Here is a 19,649-nt window from a genome sequence, read left to right as displayed (position 1 = left end):
ATCAGCCGTCAGCCTCACACACACACACACACACACACACACACACACACACACACACACACACACACACACACACACACACACAGCGCTGACGGATAATAACCCTTCCTCTTAATGACATCGGAGTTGTAACCCATTGAGTCACAGCCCTCACAGTGATGGACTTGTTTTCCAAGGCGTTTATTGAGTGCATTTTAGTACAATATTTTTCAGAAAGTTACAGCTTACAAACTCTTGACACGTACTTGTCACAATTTACAAGTGGTAGCTATACAGAAACCCCAAAAAAAGAAACTAAACAGCTCTTAAACAGTGTACCTGTGCACACACACACGTCTGTTCACACACACACACACACTCACCCTCTCACACACAAATAAAGTAAGACGTGTGCAAGCTCGTATCTCCATCATCCATCGTGTACCATGAGGGGACGTTAGCTTCCACTCCAGCTGCTCTTCTGGCCCACGGCGACGTCAGCGCTCACGTGTGTGTCTGAGTGTTTGTGAAAGTGTTTGTGTTTTAACGTGTGTGTGTATCGCGTCCGCGGTCTGAAACACAGGGGAAGAGAGAGAACGGAGTAGTTTAATAGTTGTGTAGGGCGTCGTCGGGTCGGGTCAGACCCATGAATGAGGAGCATGAAAGCAGCTGCTAAAAGCGCCGTTGGTCACTTCTCTGACAGTAACGGCTCCATGAAACATTTTACAAGCCCTGCTCTTGTGTTTGGTAGCAGCGTGTGATGAACGGCTTCAGAGAGCGACGGCGACCCGCCTCTCCATCCATCACCCCGGAGCGTCATTACAGTCAGATGTTTAGAGAGACAAACAGAGCAAATGGAGAATTACGCTGCTGCATAATGAATGTTCCATCCTCTCACTCGCGGGTTGAAAATACACCACGCTGCTGAACGGAGGACTAATGCATTCAAATTGAATCATTGCCTTCTGCAGAAGGGATTCATGCCAATCTCAAGAAGTATGTGATTATTATTATTATTATAATAAAATAATTGGAAAAGAAGTAATTGATTTTGCCCGTGAAGCAAACCAGTTGCTTCCTTCCTGTTTGTTCCATTACCAAACTAAACACACATTAACATTATACATTACAAAGATGCTGACACACACTGCAATACAAAAAACCTCCAGTGCACTTCAATCGGCTAACTTTGTGACTTCTCTTCCCGTGAACTCGTTCCTCTTTCTTTCACATCAGCACGACCGTCAGCGCTCTGCCTGCTTCCTCTCATGAGGCTGGAAACCCGATGTGGGCAAAGAACAGTTGAGCGTTTCTCAGTCAGTGTGCGTTTGTTTGTGACGCTCCCTTCGGCCTCGCTGCCCGGCCCCGGCAGGTGTTTGCTGGAGCTCGAGCCAACCGGTCCGGCTCCGCCCAGGACAGCTTGTTTCCACCAAGGATGAAGGAGTTGGACATGAGCCAGCGAGCGAGAGGGCAGGGCGCAGAGAGAGGAGGAAGATGATGCAAAATAATCTGCTAATTGGTCCACCGTCAATTTCTAATTTTGGATGAAAGGTGGTTAACTCCGTATTTATCCACGGCTCTTCCAACAGGACCAACAGGGACCGGAGCTCGCGCTCGCCGTCTGTGAATAAGACGCCGCGGCCGCCTGTCCAGGGAGCATGACCGCGGGGACGCTCAGGTCAGCCTGCTTTCAATTTGAAAGGCCAGACGTGTTATTACTATTTCAGCACTTGACAAAACACTATTTCAAAAATGTTCTCAAAGCTTTGCAGGGAGAAAAAAAACAACCAACTACAAACCAGCGCTACTCATCAGCGAGCTGCTCGGACGCCATCGCAGTCGCACGATAGATCACGCCCGGACTAACAGAAGAGACATCATGCTCGTGTATCCAGACAAATCATCAAAATGCATTCCAGATGCATCAGTGTGGCTTTCTCTCCACAGCATCCCTCAGGAACAATGTAGACATCTTGCAACCTGGTACCACCACAACGTTTCCAAACACCGACTGATTCATATCCGCATGAAACTCCCACAAAGGGTTTGCCTGCAGCCTGCCTCCCCTTATGGCGGCAGCGTATAGTGAGCCTGCATGGATGTGCTCAGACGCTCAGCTGCAGCAGTGTGAACGGGCCGCTTAAACCCGCGTGTTTGTAGGACTGGCGTCGGGCGTCTGTTGGCAGAACTCGGCCCAGATGCTCATTTCCACTGTGAGAAGTGAAGAAGATTCACTTCCACTTATTGGAGAAGCTACTTTAGCACGCATTTTAAACTTGCAGAGAGTTTTTCCTCGTTCAAGAAACTCGCAGAAGCCGCGAGGACGACTGACTGAATTCACCCCAAATAAAATCTACCAGCTACAGAGCACTTTTATGTCGAGTCAGCGGATATTTACCATGTGAGCCGGCGGAGGCGTGGACTTCCCTTCCCCTCTGGATGTTGCTGAGCACTTGCGACACACACACACACACAACAACGGAACAATAAGAAATAAAAACATAAAACATATCTGTACAAGTAAGTGCTCACTGGCAAAAGACAGAATGTGTACAGCCACATTAAACATGATCTCCAATAAACGGATATTTTGTCAATTATTTTAACTCCTACAACAATTGTCATATAGATCTACGATACCAATTCTTTGCCTACGATTCATGTCACGTCTTCCTCAGCTTAAGATCCAGTTTGGATTGTCCTCGAGCCGCCGAACCAGGCGACCCGGAGTCGCCCGAAGGGAAGCAGGGCATCGTGGGAAATCTACACGTGTCGGTCACAATCTAGTCCACAAACATGTCTTTGCCAAAAATGCAAGCAGAGAGTTCTGTACATACATATTCATTCATATCACCTTCAATATGAAGGTTTATTATGAAATATATAATCATATTCAGCAAGAGATAAACATATTTATATTCTCTGAATCTGGGTGGGGCTGGATGGGAAGTCCTCCAGCGAGGCCTTCCCCCCAGGTGACCACAGGTAGTGTTGAAGTTAACATAGGAGTGGGCGGCATCTTGCTATAGTGATACAAACAAACAAACAAACAAACAAACAAACAAACAGATGGTAAAAGACAAAATATAACTGGCTCAAAAGTTCGGCCACGTTTACAATACATTTCTCAAATTCTTCAAACGAGCAAAATATGAAGTGAAAGTTGAGGATGGAGCTCCGCTGTACATCCCTGTATTCTTCTCCCTCCAGTTACTCCTCTCTGCAAATTGCTTTTTCTTCTGAGACGGATGTTTTTCCGGCCGGGTCGAGGCGTCTTCATCGCGTCTTCATCACTGACGACGGTGAAATCACAGGTCACGCGTCGCTTCCCGACGTCTCGACGCCTTGGAGTCCAGAGAGTAAAGAAGCACGATGTCACTCAGTCTGAACCAGTGAGGGAGTCTCTGTGTCCACGTCGAATCGTTGGAGTTATTTTGGTTTAAAATGACACGAATGGCAGTTCATAACCACATCGACGGACATCCGCCTTCCTTCCTCTCACTGTGGATAAAATGGAGAAACAGCATCGAGTCTGGACCCTGAAATCCTGGAGTGGATTGCATGAAGTGTGATATCTGGTAACGGCGTGGATGTGTAGACCCTGGTCTCCTTGTTGTCGCGGCGGTGGATTAGATTAAGACAATAGTCTCGATTCTGGCGCGTTCCGACGGGTCGGGGGTCATTCGGGGGCCGCCGGCGCTGTCGGTCCTTCGAATGCTGCCCGCCCCGCGGCACAGCGCCCCCTGTAGTCATGCCATGGCGGTGGGGGACTGGCTCATCTGCACCCGCATGGACTGGATGTTGCTGAGGATCTTCTTCTGGTGGCCCGCCAGGGTCACGCCTATTCTCAGCAGGTCCCTGCAGAGGAAGAGAGGACATTGAACAGTGGGAACACTTTTGGAGGCAATAGATGAAATACTTTCCATCACATTGAAGATGAAGTGGAGTTCAGTGTGACGGCATTATGCGAGCGGGAAAGAAAGGCTTTCATTTTCTGGTGCATTCACAGTCAGAACATCGCTGCGTATGAAAAGGGCCATTTCAGGGTGGAACGCTTGTGGCGATGAGCAGAAAACACAAATTTACAAAATTAATTATATCACTTGAGAGAAGACTTACTAATGCATGTTGCTTTGCATTGCAAAGAGACAAGCCCCGAGCATACATTCTTAATAAAAAATGTGAGTTATACATTTTCACATAAATCTGTAGACCGAGCAACATTGTTAATTAAAATAAATGAAGTGCAATATGCATGTCTATCGAGACCGCGAGTGCTATGAGGAATGATGTCGTGACCCAGGCCTCCAAACACTCAAGAACACAGAAACCGTAGCGAATAAATATGTCTCCTTAAAATGGGTATTTAAGGGTTTACATCCTTATACATTTCGGAAAGTTTTTCATAGAAAATCTTTCTCGATTCAATCGTTGAACGCTTGAGTCACTGGGTGCATTCATGGTAAAAATACACACACTTGATGTGGAGTAATTTCACACGAGTGAGCCCATCAAGTGCCCTATAGATCCAGAGCTCTGGCTCTGCAGACGGTGAACTCACTCTGAGGTCATCTGGGCCACCAGCTGCAGGGAGGTAAAGCCTGAGTTTAGGAAGTTGTCTCGGTACTGGCTCATCTTGATGGCAGCGAGCCAGTCCTCCACCGAGCTGAAGGTGTTAAAGTCAGGTATGGATCTGTCCAGCAGTGGCTGAGAAGGCCTGAGAAGCGAGAAGGGAAACGGGAGGAAAGAGGAGGTAAGTGCAGCGCAGGGCTTTGATTCAATGTTAAGCAAGAAGGACTGGAAGAGAAGGAGAGGAGCTGTGGTTATGGCTTCTGTGTCGGTGTGTGGGAGGATGGAAAAAGGAGAAGAAAGTGAGATTATCTATCTACCCATCCACCTATCTGTGCATCTACTGTGAGACAAAGCTCCACTGTTTGGTGTGAATGAAAGCTAATGCTACAACAACTAGCACGCTGTTATGATGTTTCTCACTGATCACAATTAAAGAAACAGTGAACTGAGCTAAAGTGCAGGAGGGACCTTGATGAAAAACAAGCTCCATTACACAAACTCAAGCTCACACGGAGTCAAAAGTCCATGTTTCAACACGGCAGCTTCACACAGCTCAACGAATGGCTTCAGGACGAGTCTCTGAATGAGCCTCAAACTAAAGCTCTCAGTTCACAGAAAGTCCACCACCACTCTGCACGAGCTGGAGACGACCTGTGATTAACGATGGAAGCTGAAAACAATCGAGATCATCTTCCATGAAGATTCAAAGAAAATCAAGGCAAATAGCGAATTAAACATCCTGAATATCTACGTATATTTGCTTACTTATGGCCTTTTTCTGACCAACGAGGAAAAAAATCCAACTTATTAAAGCTAATACGGGGGAGTGGAGGAAAAGTTCAGGTTTGATGCAATCAACAGAAATACATGAATGTATATTTCATGAGGGGATGAAAAAGCGAGCATGCACTCTGGATTGTTTGTGCACACGGCACGTGTAAATACTGTATATATACACTTGTTTAAAGCCTATTTGTGCGTACTGAATGCCCGTATCGTGTGTGTCCACTCACACTGCAGGGATGTTGGCTACAGCTTTGAGGCTGGTGGGGTTTCGGATCATCTTGTCCAGCGTGCTGACGATGTCGGCGAAGCGAGGTCGCACGTTGCGGTCCTTCTGCCAGCAGTCCAGCATCAGCTGGTGCAGCGCACTGGGGCAGTCCATAGGGGGCGGCAGACGGTAGTCCTGCTCGATGGCGTTGATCACCTGGCGGGGCGGGAAGGAGACGTTTGGGTCGTCAGTAATGTACTTTGTGAGTTTGCAGTGACTCGTGATGTCTAGCAGATCCACTTTATGATCCCGACGCGCTCGCCCCGGCCCACCCCGTCCCGTACGGACACGCCAGCGTTCACGCCAGCGTTCACGCTGCTTTTCGACTCCAGACGGTCACGTGCCACCAATGGAGGACGGCGCGAAAGCAGAGCAGAGGCAGTGTCACTGGATAAATAAGTCACTTGGGAATCGGCAGATTGTATATAATTACGCGGTGAAGTGCAGCCACTTGACATGTTTCTTAAAGGCTGCCTGGCCGTGTTAAAGAAAAGCCACAATTAAGAGTTTCAGGGTCGTCAGAGTGGAGTGAAGTGTTTTCTAAGAGTCGAACAAAGTTGGATCAGAACTTAAGTGAAGTACCTTTTAGTCCAATGACCAACCTTCAAACTCAATTCACTTATTTATCTGCCGTGTACAGCGAGAAATAGACTTACAAACAATAAAAACTATTATACCAAAGTCAAATGAAAGCACTTCTTAGACTCTACACACACACAAGACTTCCCAGAATGCAGCATTGCACATTGATGGAGCTCGCTCTCACCCGTATCCACGCATCCAAACGGCCTGTCGATGTAATCTTTCCTTATAAAACGCACAGTTGCACGATAAGAGTCTGGTGTGAAATGAATTCTAAAAGATACTATCGTTAAAAATTAGAGGCCGCTCCGCAGGTTGCCAAGTCCACCTCGCAGTCCAGTGCAACTCAGCACAATCCTGACAAATGGTGCATATGGAGAAGTGGTTGTGTGTGTGTGTGTGTGTGTGTGTGTGTGTGTGTGTGTGTGTGTGTGTGTGTGGACTGAGCAGCCGGACATGCTGAGCCGTGCCAGTCCTCTTCTCTGCATTCGTCCCACCAGGCAGTTTGCTTCTGGCCCACTGAGGCAACATCTGCTGGGTTGGACGTCCTCGTGGAGCCGGGTCCACGGAGGCCTGATGGTTGGCTGATTGTCTCCCTGAGGAAGCTTAGCGAGGGATACTTTGCAGTGCGGGACGACATCCAACGGTTGTGGGAGTCGGTGGCTGCGTGTTTGCTGGAGTCGGCGCGTGGAGCTTGTCCAAACGGACATGAGGAACAAAGCAGAGCTCTCAGCAATCACTCGCTGCTCTCTGAAGCCGGCCAGGAAGGAAGGAGGAGAGAGAGCGACTGTGTGTGTAATACGTCTGCTTTCAAAGTCAGAGTCAAGGACATCTTCAGCGACGATGCTACGAGATGGGATCTGATCAAAAAAATGTGTGATTTATTACAGCTTCCTCTCTTAAGAGCTTGATTGTGTATCTATGGGGAAAGAAGACAGATCGTTTAACCACATCTGTACGGAAATGGCCGCCGTCCTTTTAACGAGGCCGTTTGTTCAGCATTTTTACACTTACTTAAATGTTTATTTTATGATCTTTCTCTAAGATCCCATCAAATAGACACTTAAATGTTTTAGAAAGCTGCCTCTTGCTGGTAAGAGGTGCAAATCCAAAGGGGACGCTGTGATAGTGTGTAACTATATTATTCATCATGTCAAACAAAACATCTTTTCTCCTCATAACTGAAAGTCCCGTTAACGCTCACTGTCTTCTGGCCCGACATCCTTTTTAAAATGATCAAAAAGTGACGACACCAATGTATTAGTCCACCAACAAAACACTCACATCCTGGTTGGACATGTCCCAGTACGGCCTCTCTCCAAACGACATCACCTCCCACATGACGATGCCGTAGCTCCAGACGTCGCTGGCCGAGGTGAACTTCCTGTAAGCGATGGCCTCCGGCGCCGTCCACCTCACCGGGATCTTCCCTCCCTGAGGAAAGGAGAGAAGGTGACAACTTAGGACATTTTTTTATACGTTTTTTTTTATTGCCAACGTTCTCTTTTCCTCCCCCTCACGCCGCCACGCTTCGCCCAGTATCAATAACCCAGCAGCCAAATCATACACGAGGTTCTGCTTCTGTCTCAGCGGCGGCTCTGAACGGCGTCCGCCCTTCACCCACCGACCAGCCTCACATTCAGCGTCTCCTCTCCCGCAGCCGTGTTTGGATAAAGGCGGATCGGCGTCGGCTCGTGCATCGAGCGTGTCAGCCTGTGATTGGGCTACCTGGGCCTCCGGCATGCCACGTGCCATGCTGACTGGAATTGACAGCTGCTAGATTAATATTCCACACACACACGTATATATATGCACAGTTGGGAAAATATGCACAGGGACGGACAATCGCTGGTGCAGCGCCCCAACAACACTTCCCCTTTTTCTTCCCCTGAGTCCAGTTTGCCATCAGTTCAATGCCAATTAGCTGAACCTGAGCTTGTGCAGATAAACCTCTGTTGGAGACAAACCCAAAAGCCGCTTAAAGACCACCCTGTTCTCTGCTCGCGCTCACAAAGCAAGACAAGACTCAGAGAGAGAAGACGGACTGATGTAAAGAAAGAGACAGAGGGGGAAATTAGATCTTAGCGAGGACAATGAGGGACAGGACACAGGTTTAACGAGCGCCTCTTTTCAGTTTGACCTTTGAGAGGTCGCTGATGCTCAAAAGAGATTTTCACATGTGACCCTGAAGGAAGACCGCGATCAGGACCGACTGCGAGACACTCGGCGCCAACGCTCACGAGCCGGAGGAGAAGAATACAGCGTGTTGCAGTGTGTGGTTGTCTGTGTGTGACCGACAGAGAAAATCAGAGAACAAGAAAGACATAGAGAGAGGAAGAGATCAATAGTTTAAGCCCCAGCGACTTCAGTGCTTTTCTTCCAGCTCAGACGAGTTCATATCGGAGTCGTTTCATCTCTACTAAGACCCCAAGACACCTTCTGTTGCCCTTTCCTTTGTCTGACGGCAGAATGGAGCGCCACGGATACAAGACCAATATCATCCCTGAGAAAAGGAAAGAGGGCCAATCTCCTCCCTCTTCATCTGTCACTCTGTCAGGGGCGACGCTTCAAGTCCATTATTTTATTTGGAAGAACATACACGAGATGAAAAACGAAGAACCAAACATGAAAAAAATTGCCGCTTCAAGCAGAAAAAGCCCTCCGTTATGGCCGCTCTATCATTACTCGCTCGCTCTGTACATCTGGTCTCGAGCCCCAGGACCCTGTCGGGGATCTGAGCTTCTCTGGTGCGAAGACACAGGATCCACAAGACGGCCTCCAATGAGACACTTTACTAATAACATTTCCAAGGCGGGTGAGTTAGCGGCGGCTACGCAAACCCGCAGTAATTACTGCTGTGGGCCAGTGATAGCTCTGCCAAACCCTGCTTTAATAACATGAAGTGCTGAACAACTCATGCATACATGGAAGAAGGCAAAAACACGATAAAAAAAAGCATTGGAGCTTTTTTACCCCAGTAAAAAGAGCGCTAATACCACAGGGAATGAGTTGGGGTGGTAGAAGTGATGATGGGAATTAAAACAGACCTAAAGTGAACACAAAGGCAGGAGTGCTTTGTGTCCTCGCAGCATGCGGAGCGCTCTCTGGGTGTATTGTGCTGGCTGCTGAAGAAGGAACAAGCTGCTTTCTGCTCGCCTTGAAGTGTAATATCGCCCCTGAAACTGGATTCACGCGCCGCTATTATCTCGGACAGTTAACTCAGAATTTGTGTAGATAAGCCCGACAGTAGCACAGTCGCTGCCGCACAACTTCCAGGCCTCGAGGAGTAATTTGTAATGATATCAAGTGACACTTTGCACAAAAAAAAAAAGCCATGATAATAAATGAAGTGGGTGACACAGAGTGCCTGATTCTCCAGAGATGCTGGATGGGTCTATTTTCTGGTTGATAAATGTTGGCACTGTGAAGAAAAAGTGAGCGGCCATGAGGGGGTGAAAACCTGAAATAAATGAGCCGCAGAGATCCCTTACCATATACGCTGTCAAAACAACAACTCCTGCCCATTTTCCACACTGTGACATTAGACATTGTTGTTCTTTTGTCTCCCACATTGGTCGTGTGGACAACACATCCAATCGCGTCTGCACACCTGATTCCTATCTGCAGCGCCTGGAGCAGAAGCAGAAGTGTGCTGTCGAGCTAACGTTACCAGCGTGAGATTTACAGTCCTGGTTCCACCTGGTTGTGGCCGCTCGTGTCAGACGGCGACCAGCTGTGACAGCCGGCGACGTGTCTGCAGAGCCACCGCAGCGGCGATGTGCAGGAGCTGTCAGGTCAAGAGGTATCACGTCGAGACGAGCGCGTTCCCGTGACAGCCAGGTCCGACGGATGAAGGATAAACATGTGGCGGCGAGGTAATGTGTGTACTTACTGGTGTCTGTAATGGTCTCTCGGCCCAATAACGTGTGTGTGTGTGTGTGTGTGTGTGTGTGTGTAGACATTGATACATAAAGCAAGGAGATGAAACACCTGTCATGTCTTTGCAGAGCTCTCCGTCCACCAATGTGCCGTATATCTCCATGCAGCCCGTCACTGACATGCAGCTGCATGAAGCTGAAGCTAGCACACCCGTCACAGCACACGACGAGACAACATGCAACAGATAAATACTGTAAATCAAAAGAAGAGTTCAGTGTTTGGTTGTTTTTACTCAACATTTTCCCTTTACGGGAACTATTGAGAGATTCCAACTAAACTTTCTCCTTAATCTCGAAGACAAATACGCAGACATCCTCCTCCCTCGTCTTGATTTCTCCCTCGTTCCCGCTTCTCTTCTCCTTTCCTTCACTCCTCCGACTTCAGTTATCCATTCCCAAACAATGCACACTCAAATGGACTTGAGCACATTTACTTAGGCTGGGGAGAGCGCTCCATCAACATCCTTTTAATGAAATCCTGAGAGCAACGATCTGCCCTGGAAGCCTGCCCAAACAGAAAGAGAGAGAGAGAGAGAGAGAGAGAGAGGGGGATGGAGAGAGATGGGAAGGAAAATAGAACAAAGAGGGGCTGATGGTGGTGACGGAGATGCTGGTTTCTCATGGGAGTGTGTGGTGGAGAGAGACACACACACATCTCCTGCATGATGTATACAATATATACAAAGGAGTCATGAGCAACTCCAGGAAAACATTCGTCACAGCTTCATTTTGTCAGTAAATAGTTTGTCTTTGGATTTGATGAAAATGTCTCAATACTGCGTGGGAAGATAAGAGAAGGGGGTGAAACAATACGAGACACCCAGAATACCACCTCATAACTGCTCTACTTCTGTAAAACATGATTAAAGATTAAAATAAGGAACCTTCTTTCAATAGCATCCTGATCCCATTACAACAATAATTACTGAAAATAATTACTGAAAGGAACTGAAATCCAGGTTACAGGATACGTGAAGGTTTAGCATTGAAATAATGTGCTTTAATTTAGACATAATCTAATAATGTAATTAACTGCACCAGTCCAACTATAAGCCAATCCTCTAATAATCAATAAAGATAAGCAAATGTCATTAACAAAATGCTGGAGACGTTCTTAGTGTTTCTTAGTGTGGCGCTAACTTCTGAGTTTGGAAGAATATGAACAATTTAAATAGTCAACACTTAATCTGCCGTATAATAATTATAAGAAGACGGTATCTCTTATGCTGGTTTAGTTGCAGACAAACCTCTTCGTTGTGAATGCTGCTCACATGCAAACGCAGTCCAACAGCCGCAGATGGCGAATCAACGCCCAGCGCATACTGACGCTGGCAAACACCACAGAAGGTATAAATCAAGGTGCAGCGCTTTGGATGGTTGCTCCGGCTTTGATGCAGGGACCCGGTTTGCATCACGTGACTTTCCTTCTGTTGTGCACAACCTGTGCACATCCTCCACATTCATATTATTCTCCATTCCTGGAAATTGTCTGCTGCTATATTTAACCCAAGACTGAGCAAATTAAACTCTGCAATCTGAATAAAATTAGCCTGAAAACAACTTAATTAGTTTCAAATACAAAAAAAGAAAAAGAATCAAGAGATAACACCAAAGCGGGGAAAGGTGGCATGCTTAGTGTTTCGCTGCAATTATGCATGAGCATGACGGCGCTTCTATTTCCAGCAGCAGCGACTTCAGCTTGGCAGGACACTGGAGTGGGAAGCCACACAGGGATCATGCACCGTCACTGCAGCGGTGACTCATGCTCATGAGGGGAAGTGGAGCATCTGCACAGGAGAGCGTGAAACTGTGTGTTCTCCCAACGTGAGGAGCAGATGACACAGAAGAACCTGGCATGTGAAAGCACGAGTCAACGTCTTCCTCAAGCTTAAAGAAGAGAGTTGTAAACAACAGGGCACATGAGAAATGCCGACAATTAGATTTGACATTTTTCTGACGCTCTATCCAGATCAAACCAATAACCAACTCAAACATTAGGAGATATCGGCCCGCAATTGTTTTCCAACATAACTGCGACGAACAGCTACAAACAGAACAGCACATATTTGTGTACACAGGTATGGAAGCAAATTCACGGAAAAAAAAATATTTAAAAAATTTTAAAAATGTTTTTTTTTTTTTTTGGTCACTATACTATACTACACACAAAAAAAAGGACCAAAAAAATTAATTAGGACCAAAAAAGCAAAACAAATCAGGACAAAAAAAGAGAAAAGAAATTAGGACCAAAAAAACAAACAAATCAGGAACAAAAAATAAATAAATAAAAAATTAGGACCAAAAAAAACAAAACAAATCAAGACCAAAAAAAAAAAAAAAAAAGTTACGACCCAAAAAAATAAATAAAAAATTAGAACCCCAAAAAAGGATGAGGACAATATTTTTTTTTTGGTCCTAATTTTTTATTATTTTTTTTCCTAATTTTTGTTTTTTGTGGGGAAAATGGGCTCCCATACGTTTAGGACTTTATTTTTTTTTGGCGGGAATGGGCTTCCATACTTCCATCTTTTTTCCAAGGCTTCAGCGTGGAAGCGCCATGTGGCGCCGTGTGAGCCGCACAGTAAATGTGAGATATGTATTGACATTTTATAGAGTAAGCGGCTCGCTGGAAACCACTGTTGACTTTTTCAAACGCTTTCTAACAGACTTGGCCAAATCTTTTTTTAAATCTTTTTTTATCTCTATCCAAACATTTGTGTCAATGAACTCGCTGTTTGCCTGGAAACGGCGTGTCCTCGCTGTGTGTTATGATGTCTGGATATGGGCAGCAGCATCGTAGACACATATAGAAAGAAAAAGTCTCCGTGTTGTCTCTGCTCCCATTTCCCTTCCTGTTGACTCAAAGACTGTCCCTTTAACTTGCAGCGCATAAATATTTCACTACAAGTTGAGTAGACGAGCCAAAAAAACTGGATGGGCCTGAAGCCAAAGAGAGGAGGCGTAAAGGATGCAAATAGAAAACAGACAAATGACAGAATCAACAGTGCACTCCACAAAGTGAGAGCACTGGAGCGCAGCTCGGAGAATGTCACTCGGGTCACACAGATTTGACGGATGAGCTTTGTTACCGACTCTGTGTGACCTCGCCTTTCAACCCCTCTCAGCCTCAATGATACAAACAACACACACACACACACACAGGAAGGTACCTCAGGGACATACGTGTATGAAACACAGCACATACACACACTTTTAACCACATATGTACAGTATGAACAGTACACATCGCGTGTCAGTTGACTCAAACCCGCCTTCCTCATACGGTCCTGTGGCTCAGCTGTGATAGACTACGCTCACATGCCCATTTTCTTTTAAACATATCCACACAAACACCTTTTATATCGATCCCTTTGCTCTCCCGTCTTAACCACAAACTAACATCAAACCCCAGCGGCAACGCCCAGTCCTTTGACTTCCAGTCAGCCATGACTGCAAAACACAAAAATAACAAAAACACAACCTGTGACGCATCGCCACCACAAACGGCATCATTCGTCACATCTGCACTGAGTATGCCGTTCTGATGTGCCTTTGTGTTGCGGTGGGGGGGGGGGCTTGAAATGGGAAAGAAGTGGACAGCTGGAGAAAAAGGGAAAGAAATGGATGTATGGATGGACGCTCCGGAGACAGATGGATGGCTGAATAAAGAGAGTAATGTGAACGTCTCTTCTGTTTGCCGGGTGTTTAGAAATCAATCGTCTTCTTTGTCGGGGGAAGCAGGGTCAGTCACATCTCACCTGGACTCGTGATCACGCTCCTCTGGGCAACCGCCTGAGCGACACAACCATGTACATCTAACCACGCCAGCGCACACACAACCCACTGCCGCAACGAAACCGGAAAGTCTTTCAATTAATTAGCATATTTCACCCGAGCAATACCATTGCAGTCCGAGCGTTGTCCTGTCGGCCTAATTAATCACGACTTTGGTTTGCCGCCAGCAGAGAGGGAGGAGAGCCCCCTCCTCTCTGAAAACCTCCGACAAAATGCTCCAGAGTGAGCCCACATCCAGGGTTAACACAATTACCAGCACGTCCTCCTAACCATACATCCAGCATCTCACCACAGGCTGTGTAATTGGTGTGCTTCGAATTGCAGGGAAAAATTAGAAAAGCAGTAGAGGGAAAGAGGTGATTAATTTGCTGGAGGAGGAGGTCGATGGGGATGTAAATCACTGCATGTCAGCGCAATTTAATTTTCCAGATTCCCCGGCCTCGTCTGCCACGCCGGCCTTGCTCGCTGATTGGTTGGCGTCAGGTCGTAGCGGAAGAAGTCAAGGAGTGAAGGGCGACATGCAAAGCGTAATCACAGCGTGGCCCCTGTGGAGGCCCCTGTGGCCCCCCAGCACTCGTTTAAATGTTCCCCTGAATACAGTGGATGTAGGATCAGGAGGACAGGACAGAACAAAGAACACAAATAACGCTGAAGATCTCATCTGGATGCTGAAGATGATGAGGCAGTATGAAAGTATGAAAGTATGAAAGTGAAGCCAAAGCGTGTTTTAAATCTCTATTGCTGAAAAAATATAGAATGATTAAAACAACTGAGTGTTTACCATCACAACAGCTCCCTGGGTCCAGACTTCAAACATTACCTCTCCAGATGCCCTCAAGGAGACTTTGTTTGCATTAAACAACATTGAAATGCAAAATGCAGTCTATGATCCAATCTTTACCTTTTGCAGCCGGTTTTATTAGCCAGCTCAGCGGCACAGACGACAGCGTGCTAACTCCTCTGTGTCGCTAAGTACGACCCGTTCAGCGAGGTTTACCCAGAGGGGTCGAGCTTACAAAGCGAGCTATTGCTAGGGAGCGATTAGCTCGTAGCCACATCGATGTGAAGTCATGTCTCCTCTGGCCTTGATGACGTGGAGCCATCAGCTGCCGCTTGTTTGCACTGCTTGGCTGTGCACGTGTGTTTTTGCTTATAACCTGAAGTGATAATCACGACTATAACTCAGATGATGGCCGCTCAGACCTGCACATTATTTGCGTACCTGTGTCGCACTGACTCACAGGATATTTACTGCATACTTGTGATCTCAAGTTGTGCATGTGTTGCAATAACACTGAAGCTATTTTTAGAAAATTATCTTTTTATAGCACGATATACTCATATATATTCATATACAGCGCTACTGCGATGCTGTAAATTCACACTGTATACGATAATACATTTTCAGAGAGATCCCCCGAGGTGGTTTCATGAAGTGAAAATGACATTTCTACTCCCGGGCGAGAATAACTGCAGGCTGCTGACCCAAAACAAGGAAAGACAAGTGAAATATAGGACACGGTTCAGTGACCTGCAACATAACAGTGTACGGCAGATGTGTATGGAAGCATATTCATACATTATGTCTACACAACTTACAATGGAAGTGGAATTAAAAATATATTTAGGTATACTGATATAAACCATGCTCTTTATCCTTTATTGACCAGTTGTGCTTGCACAAGACCTGCTGTCATCAAAATGGACTCAGGTTCATGGGCCTGCACGCACAGATATACGTCATGATCATATGCACACACACACACAGACACAAAATAAGAAAACACACGCACAAACTCGGGCATGCCGGGAGTCCTAATGACCTACGCCGCGTTTTTTTTGTGGAGGCGTAAGAGTGTGTTTTGAATTAGGAAGAGGAGCGGCAGAAGATGAACTAACGATGGCTGCTAATAATTACAGATCTGTAGCGTGGAGGAGTTAATGAGGAGCCAAAGCCTCCCATGATGCCCGAGTAATAATGAATGAGGAGGGAGAGCGAGACGGGAGAGAGAGAGAGAGAGAGAGAGAGGGTGGTAGCTGTCAATTTGAGAGGCCGCAATGCCCTTTGGTTTCTCCGCACTCTGGGCATGTCAACGAGAGAGGAGCTTTCCCAGAGGAGGCTCGTCTCCGCACTAATGAAGATGTGACAGACCTCTGGTCCGTGACTTGCAGAGTGCAGGAAAGAGGAGGAAGGATGACGAGGAGGACCGACAGCTAATAGAAAATGAAAGGCGCCGAAAAGGTGAAAGGTCGCCGAGACCTTCAAAAAGAGGCAGACAGCGTCAGAGGAGCAACAATGATTATTGGACTGAAAAGTGATGTTTTTTTAGAATGTTTCGCTTGTTGTGAATGTCAATAACAAATTGAATAGACAGTATAAAAGATGCATGACATGCAGACACAAACTAGATAAAAGAACACGTAATCCTATGGAGGTAGATTTTTGTCTTTTTTCCCCGAGCAAATTGCTTGTTTGTAAATAAAATCTTTGCTCTCAATTAAAAAAAAATTATGTGTAAAAATTATTTTTTTTAAAAACGCAAAAAAAAAAAAAACGCTCTCAAAACTAAAATTTGCACAAAAAAAATAAACGCTCTCCAAAAAGAATTCCTGTCAAAAACAAAGACAATTGAAAACAAAATAAATAAACGCTCTCCAAAAAAAAATAAAAAATAAAAAATTTGAGAGGAATTTTTTTGGAGAGCAAATTTTTTTTTGGAGCAATTTTTGGAATTGAGAGCAAAGATTTGGAGATAATTTACTTACAAACAAGACATTTGCTGGGTAAAAAAGACACAAACCTCCCTTCATATAATCCACGGCGCTTGGATGAATGAAGTACTCACGAGGGAGCTGGTGTAGCTCGGGTCGGAGCTGTCGTCCTGCAGGTAGCGCGACAGCCCAAAGTCAGACACTTTACACACCAGGTTGCTGTTGACCAGGATGTTGCGTGCAGCCAGGTCGCGATGGACGTAGTTCATTTCTGAGAGGTATTTCATGCCGGCTGAGATGCCGCGCATCATCCCCACCAACTGGATCACCGTGAACTGACCGTCATTTTGCTGGAAGACGGAGACAAAAACCATTAAAAGCGGTTACATCAGTTATTTATACATCAACGTTTGTACCAATTAATATAAACGAGAATAGCTGGAGGACAGAGAGATGTCAGCAAATGGTAATATTAGTGCTTTTTTAATGATAATTAACTAATTATGTTGATTCTTCACTGAATCACAGACACTATGTTGACTGAGCTTGACTGTTGCTATTTCAAGGACATGGATATTTTCTATTAGGAAATATCAGAGCCAAATAAATTAAATGTTTCATAGTGTTGTCGACAGACGACACGTCGCCTTGATGTCATGAAAGACTCGCCACCGGCATCATGAAGCTCTTGTATAAACCTTTATTACCAGAGGCAACAGGACAAAGTGTTGTGAGAACTGGCCTGTAGGTAAAAAGCAAATCTAATAACGTTCACCTGTTTAACGTTATTTATTTTTTCTGCCCCTCGTTTTCTAAGAATTTGTTGTTCACAATTTGCTATTCCAAAACTGTCACCCTGAGATATTTTTGCATTTCAGATCCTCTCATCCGGAGGAAAAGTAGACGAGCATCCGAGCCTCCACCCGAGCGAACGCTCTGCAGAGCTTTGAACCCCCAAACACGGGAACAAATAAGAGGGTGAGAGAGATCGATGGAAATACAAGTCGGATGTGGCGGTTAGCAAAGCCAACTTCAAAGAGCCCCTTTAAACCCACCCTGGATCAAAGTGGAAGAGAACACCAATCCATGAGATTGAAGGAGAAAAAAAGCGAGTTGAATATTGATCAAGCTGCACGTCGGCTCACTCTTGACTCTTAAAGAACGAGTGAAGAGTCCATTAAAAGCTTCAAGCATTAATTGAGAAATGAAGGGCTGATAGAGCTAAGTAATGGACATTTTCCAATTAAGAATGATTGAAACTATGCTCATGGTCATGAAACATATTCTCTGTTGGCACAAGATGAAGGTTTAGAAGTCTACAATATATTGGAAAGGACTTTCACACAAGGTGTCTAGCGTTTGATCGTCCCACACGCGTGTCTTCGTATGAAACAGTACATTTGATTTTCAGAAAGTGCCTCACCCTGAGGAATGAGTCCAGGGCGCCGTTCTCCATGAACTCTGTGACGATCATGACCGGACGGCTCTTTGTGACCACGCCCTCCAGGCGGATGATGTTCGGGTGATCGAACTGGCCCATGATGGACGCCTCGGACAGGAAGTCGCGCCTCTGCTTGTCCACATAACCCGCCTTCAGGGTCTTGATGGCGACATAGATCTCCCGCTTGCCAGGCAGCTTCAGACGGCCCTTGTACACTTCCCCAAATTCACCTGAAGGCGAAATGCAGAGTCTAGAAAAGAGAATCTACTTTTGTCTGATGAAGAAGTGATCACACAAAAGATTAGTGGAGTTGATGAGATCTAAATATATTCATTTATCAAGCGTATTTACATCTAAAGTCTCCTGGCAGATATTATAGATCTTCATTTAGTCTCCATCCAGCACGCTGACTGTTGTCCAATACTCCTCTAGTGTTGCTCCTTCAGGGTGCCGCTCACAGTGGGCTCCTCCGACTCCCACTATGTATTTATTCTAAAAGCCAGCCAAGTGTCTTCTATTGCCCAATCACAGAACAACAGGCAAGCACTATCTGGTAAATATCTGGAATCTGTTTGATTAATTATAACCACCTTAGTGTCCTGCAGAGACACCACACAGAGAAATCAACAAAAACGGAAATCTTTAATTAGTTAGTCCCCTTGCATCCTTACCCCTATCCTGTCTGTCACTTCCTCACACCTAGCTTGCTGAGTAGGCCGTTGCACAGGATCTATCCAGGGTCTCATTACTAGGGCTTTTTTTTTTGCTTTTAAATTAACCAAAACATATGGTATCAACATGCCCTTCCTGCTGTACATGAATGTACATCAAGCCAACGGTGTTTCAGTTTTCAGACGCTCAGAATTTACTTCAATCAGCCCAATAAGCATTCATTTCGATCAAGAATAAGACAATGACGGAAAATATCTCCACCTATTTTACATGTGAGGTTAATGAAAGCCAGAAGATAGAAGAGACGAACACTAATATGCTCCAAAAACACAAGGAAGCACAGGGAATAGGCTGCCAGGCTTGAGTTATTTCTAATGCCATTTCCTCCCAAGGTAGCTGGCCTATATGCTGCGAGTGCTCTTGACACGGGCCCTTGACATGTTCCCATCTGATGTGGCGGCTAAGAGGGCCGCGCTTCACAACCTTGAACAGATGCAGGCTAAACAAGCACACAGACATGTCACATGACACACACACACACACACACACACACACACACACACACACACACACACACACACACACACGCTCCACAGCAGTCCACCCTCCATACCTGCGCCGATGACTTCCTCGATCTTGACGGTGGAGACGTCGATCTCTTTGGCGAATTCTCGCACCGCCTCGTTGGGGTCTTCGTAGGTAAAGGGGTCGATGTAGATCTTCATCCCCGGGGAGCCTGAGAAGTGGGTCGGGCAGCCCAGTGGGGAGGGGCAGTTAGACATGTCGGCTCGCAAAGAGAGTTCTAGACAAACCAAAGCGCTCAGTGAGCTTTCCAGAAGAAAGACATTGTTCTGTTTCTCTCAGGCTAACGTCTCGTGTTAACAGTTGATGAATGGAAAGCAGTCGC

At 45.9% G+C, this 19,649-nt stretch overlaps 1 protein-coding gene across 2 annotated transcripts in view; it reads right to left on the bottom strand.

Moving 5' to 3' along the window:
- Window positions 1-2,443: 2,443 nt before the first annotated feature.
- LOC137801677 (ephrin type-B receptor 1-B) overlaps window positions 2,444-19,649 on the bottom strand; it is a 131,998-nt gene continuing 114,792 nt past the window's right edge. Inside the window, exons 10-16 of one of the 2 annotated variants that reach the window (XM_068599028.1) lie at window positions 19,356-19,544; window positions 18,053-18,300; window positions 16,764-16,979; window positions 7,469-7,618; window positions 5,565-5,758; window positions 4,541-4,696; window positions 2,444-3,837 (exon numbers count right to left, since the gene is read on the bottom strand). In XM_068599028.1, coding sequence (XP_068455129.1) covers window positions 3,729-3,837; window positions 4,541-4,696; window positions 5,565-5,758; window positions 7,469-7,618; window positions 16,764-16,979; window positions 18,053-18,300; window positions 19,356-19,544 — 1,262 coding nt within the window. In that variant the 3' untranslated portion in view covers window positions 2,444-3,728. The remainder of the gene's footprint in view (window positions 3,838-4,540; window positions 4,697-5,564; window positions 5,759-7,468; window positions 7,619-16,763; window positions 16,980-18,052; window positions 18,301-19,355; window positions 19,545-19,649) is intronic. The other variant, XM_068599036.1, reaches the window with a different exon arrangement.

The sequence above is a fragment of the Clinocottus analis genome, unplaced genomic scaffold (genome assembly GCF_023055335.1).
Source record: "Clinocottus analis isolate CAN_PGR_092001 unplaced genomic scaffold, fCliAna1.0.p SCAF_11, whole genome shotgun sequence".
NCBI classification, from domain to species: Eukaryota; Metazoa; Chordata; class Actinopteri; order Perciformes; family Cottidae; genus Clinocottus; species Clinocottus analis.
The sequence above is the reverse complement of the archived record's forward strand: the minus strand, read 5'-3'. Positions and strand labels throughout refer to the sequence as shown.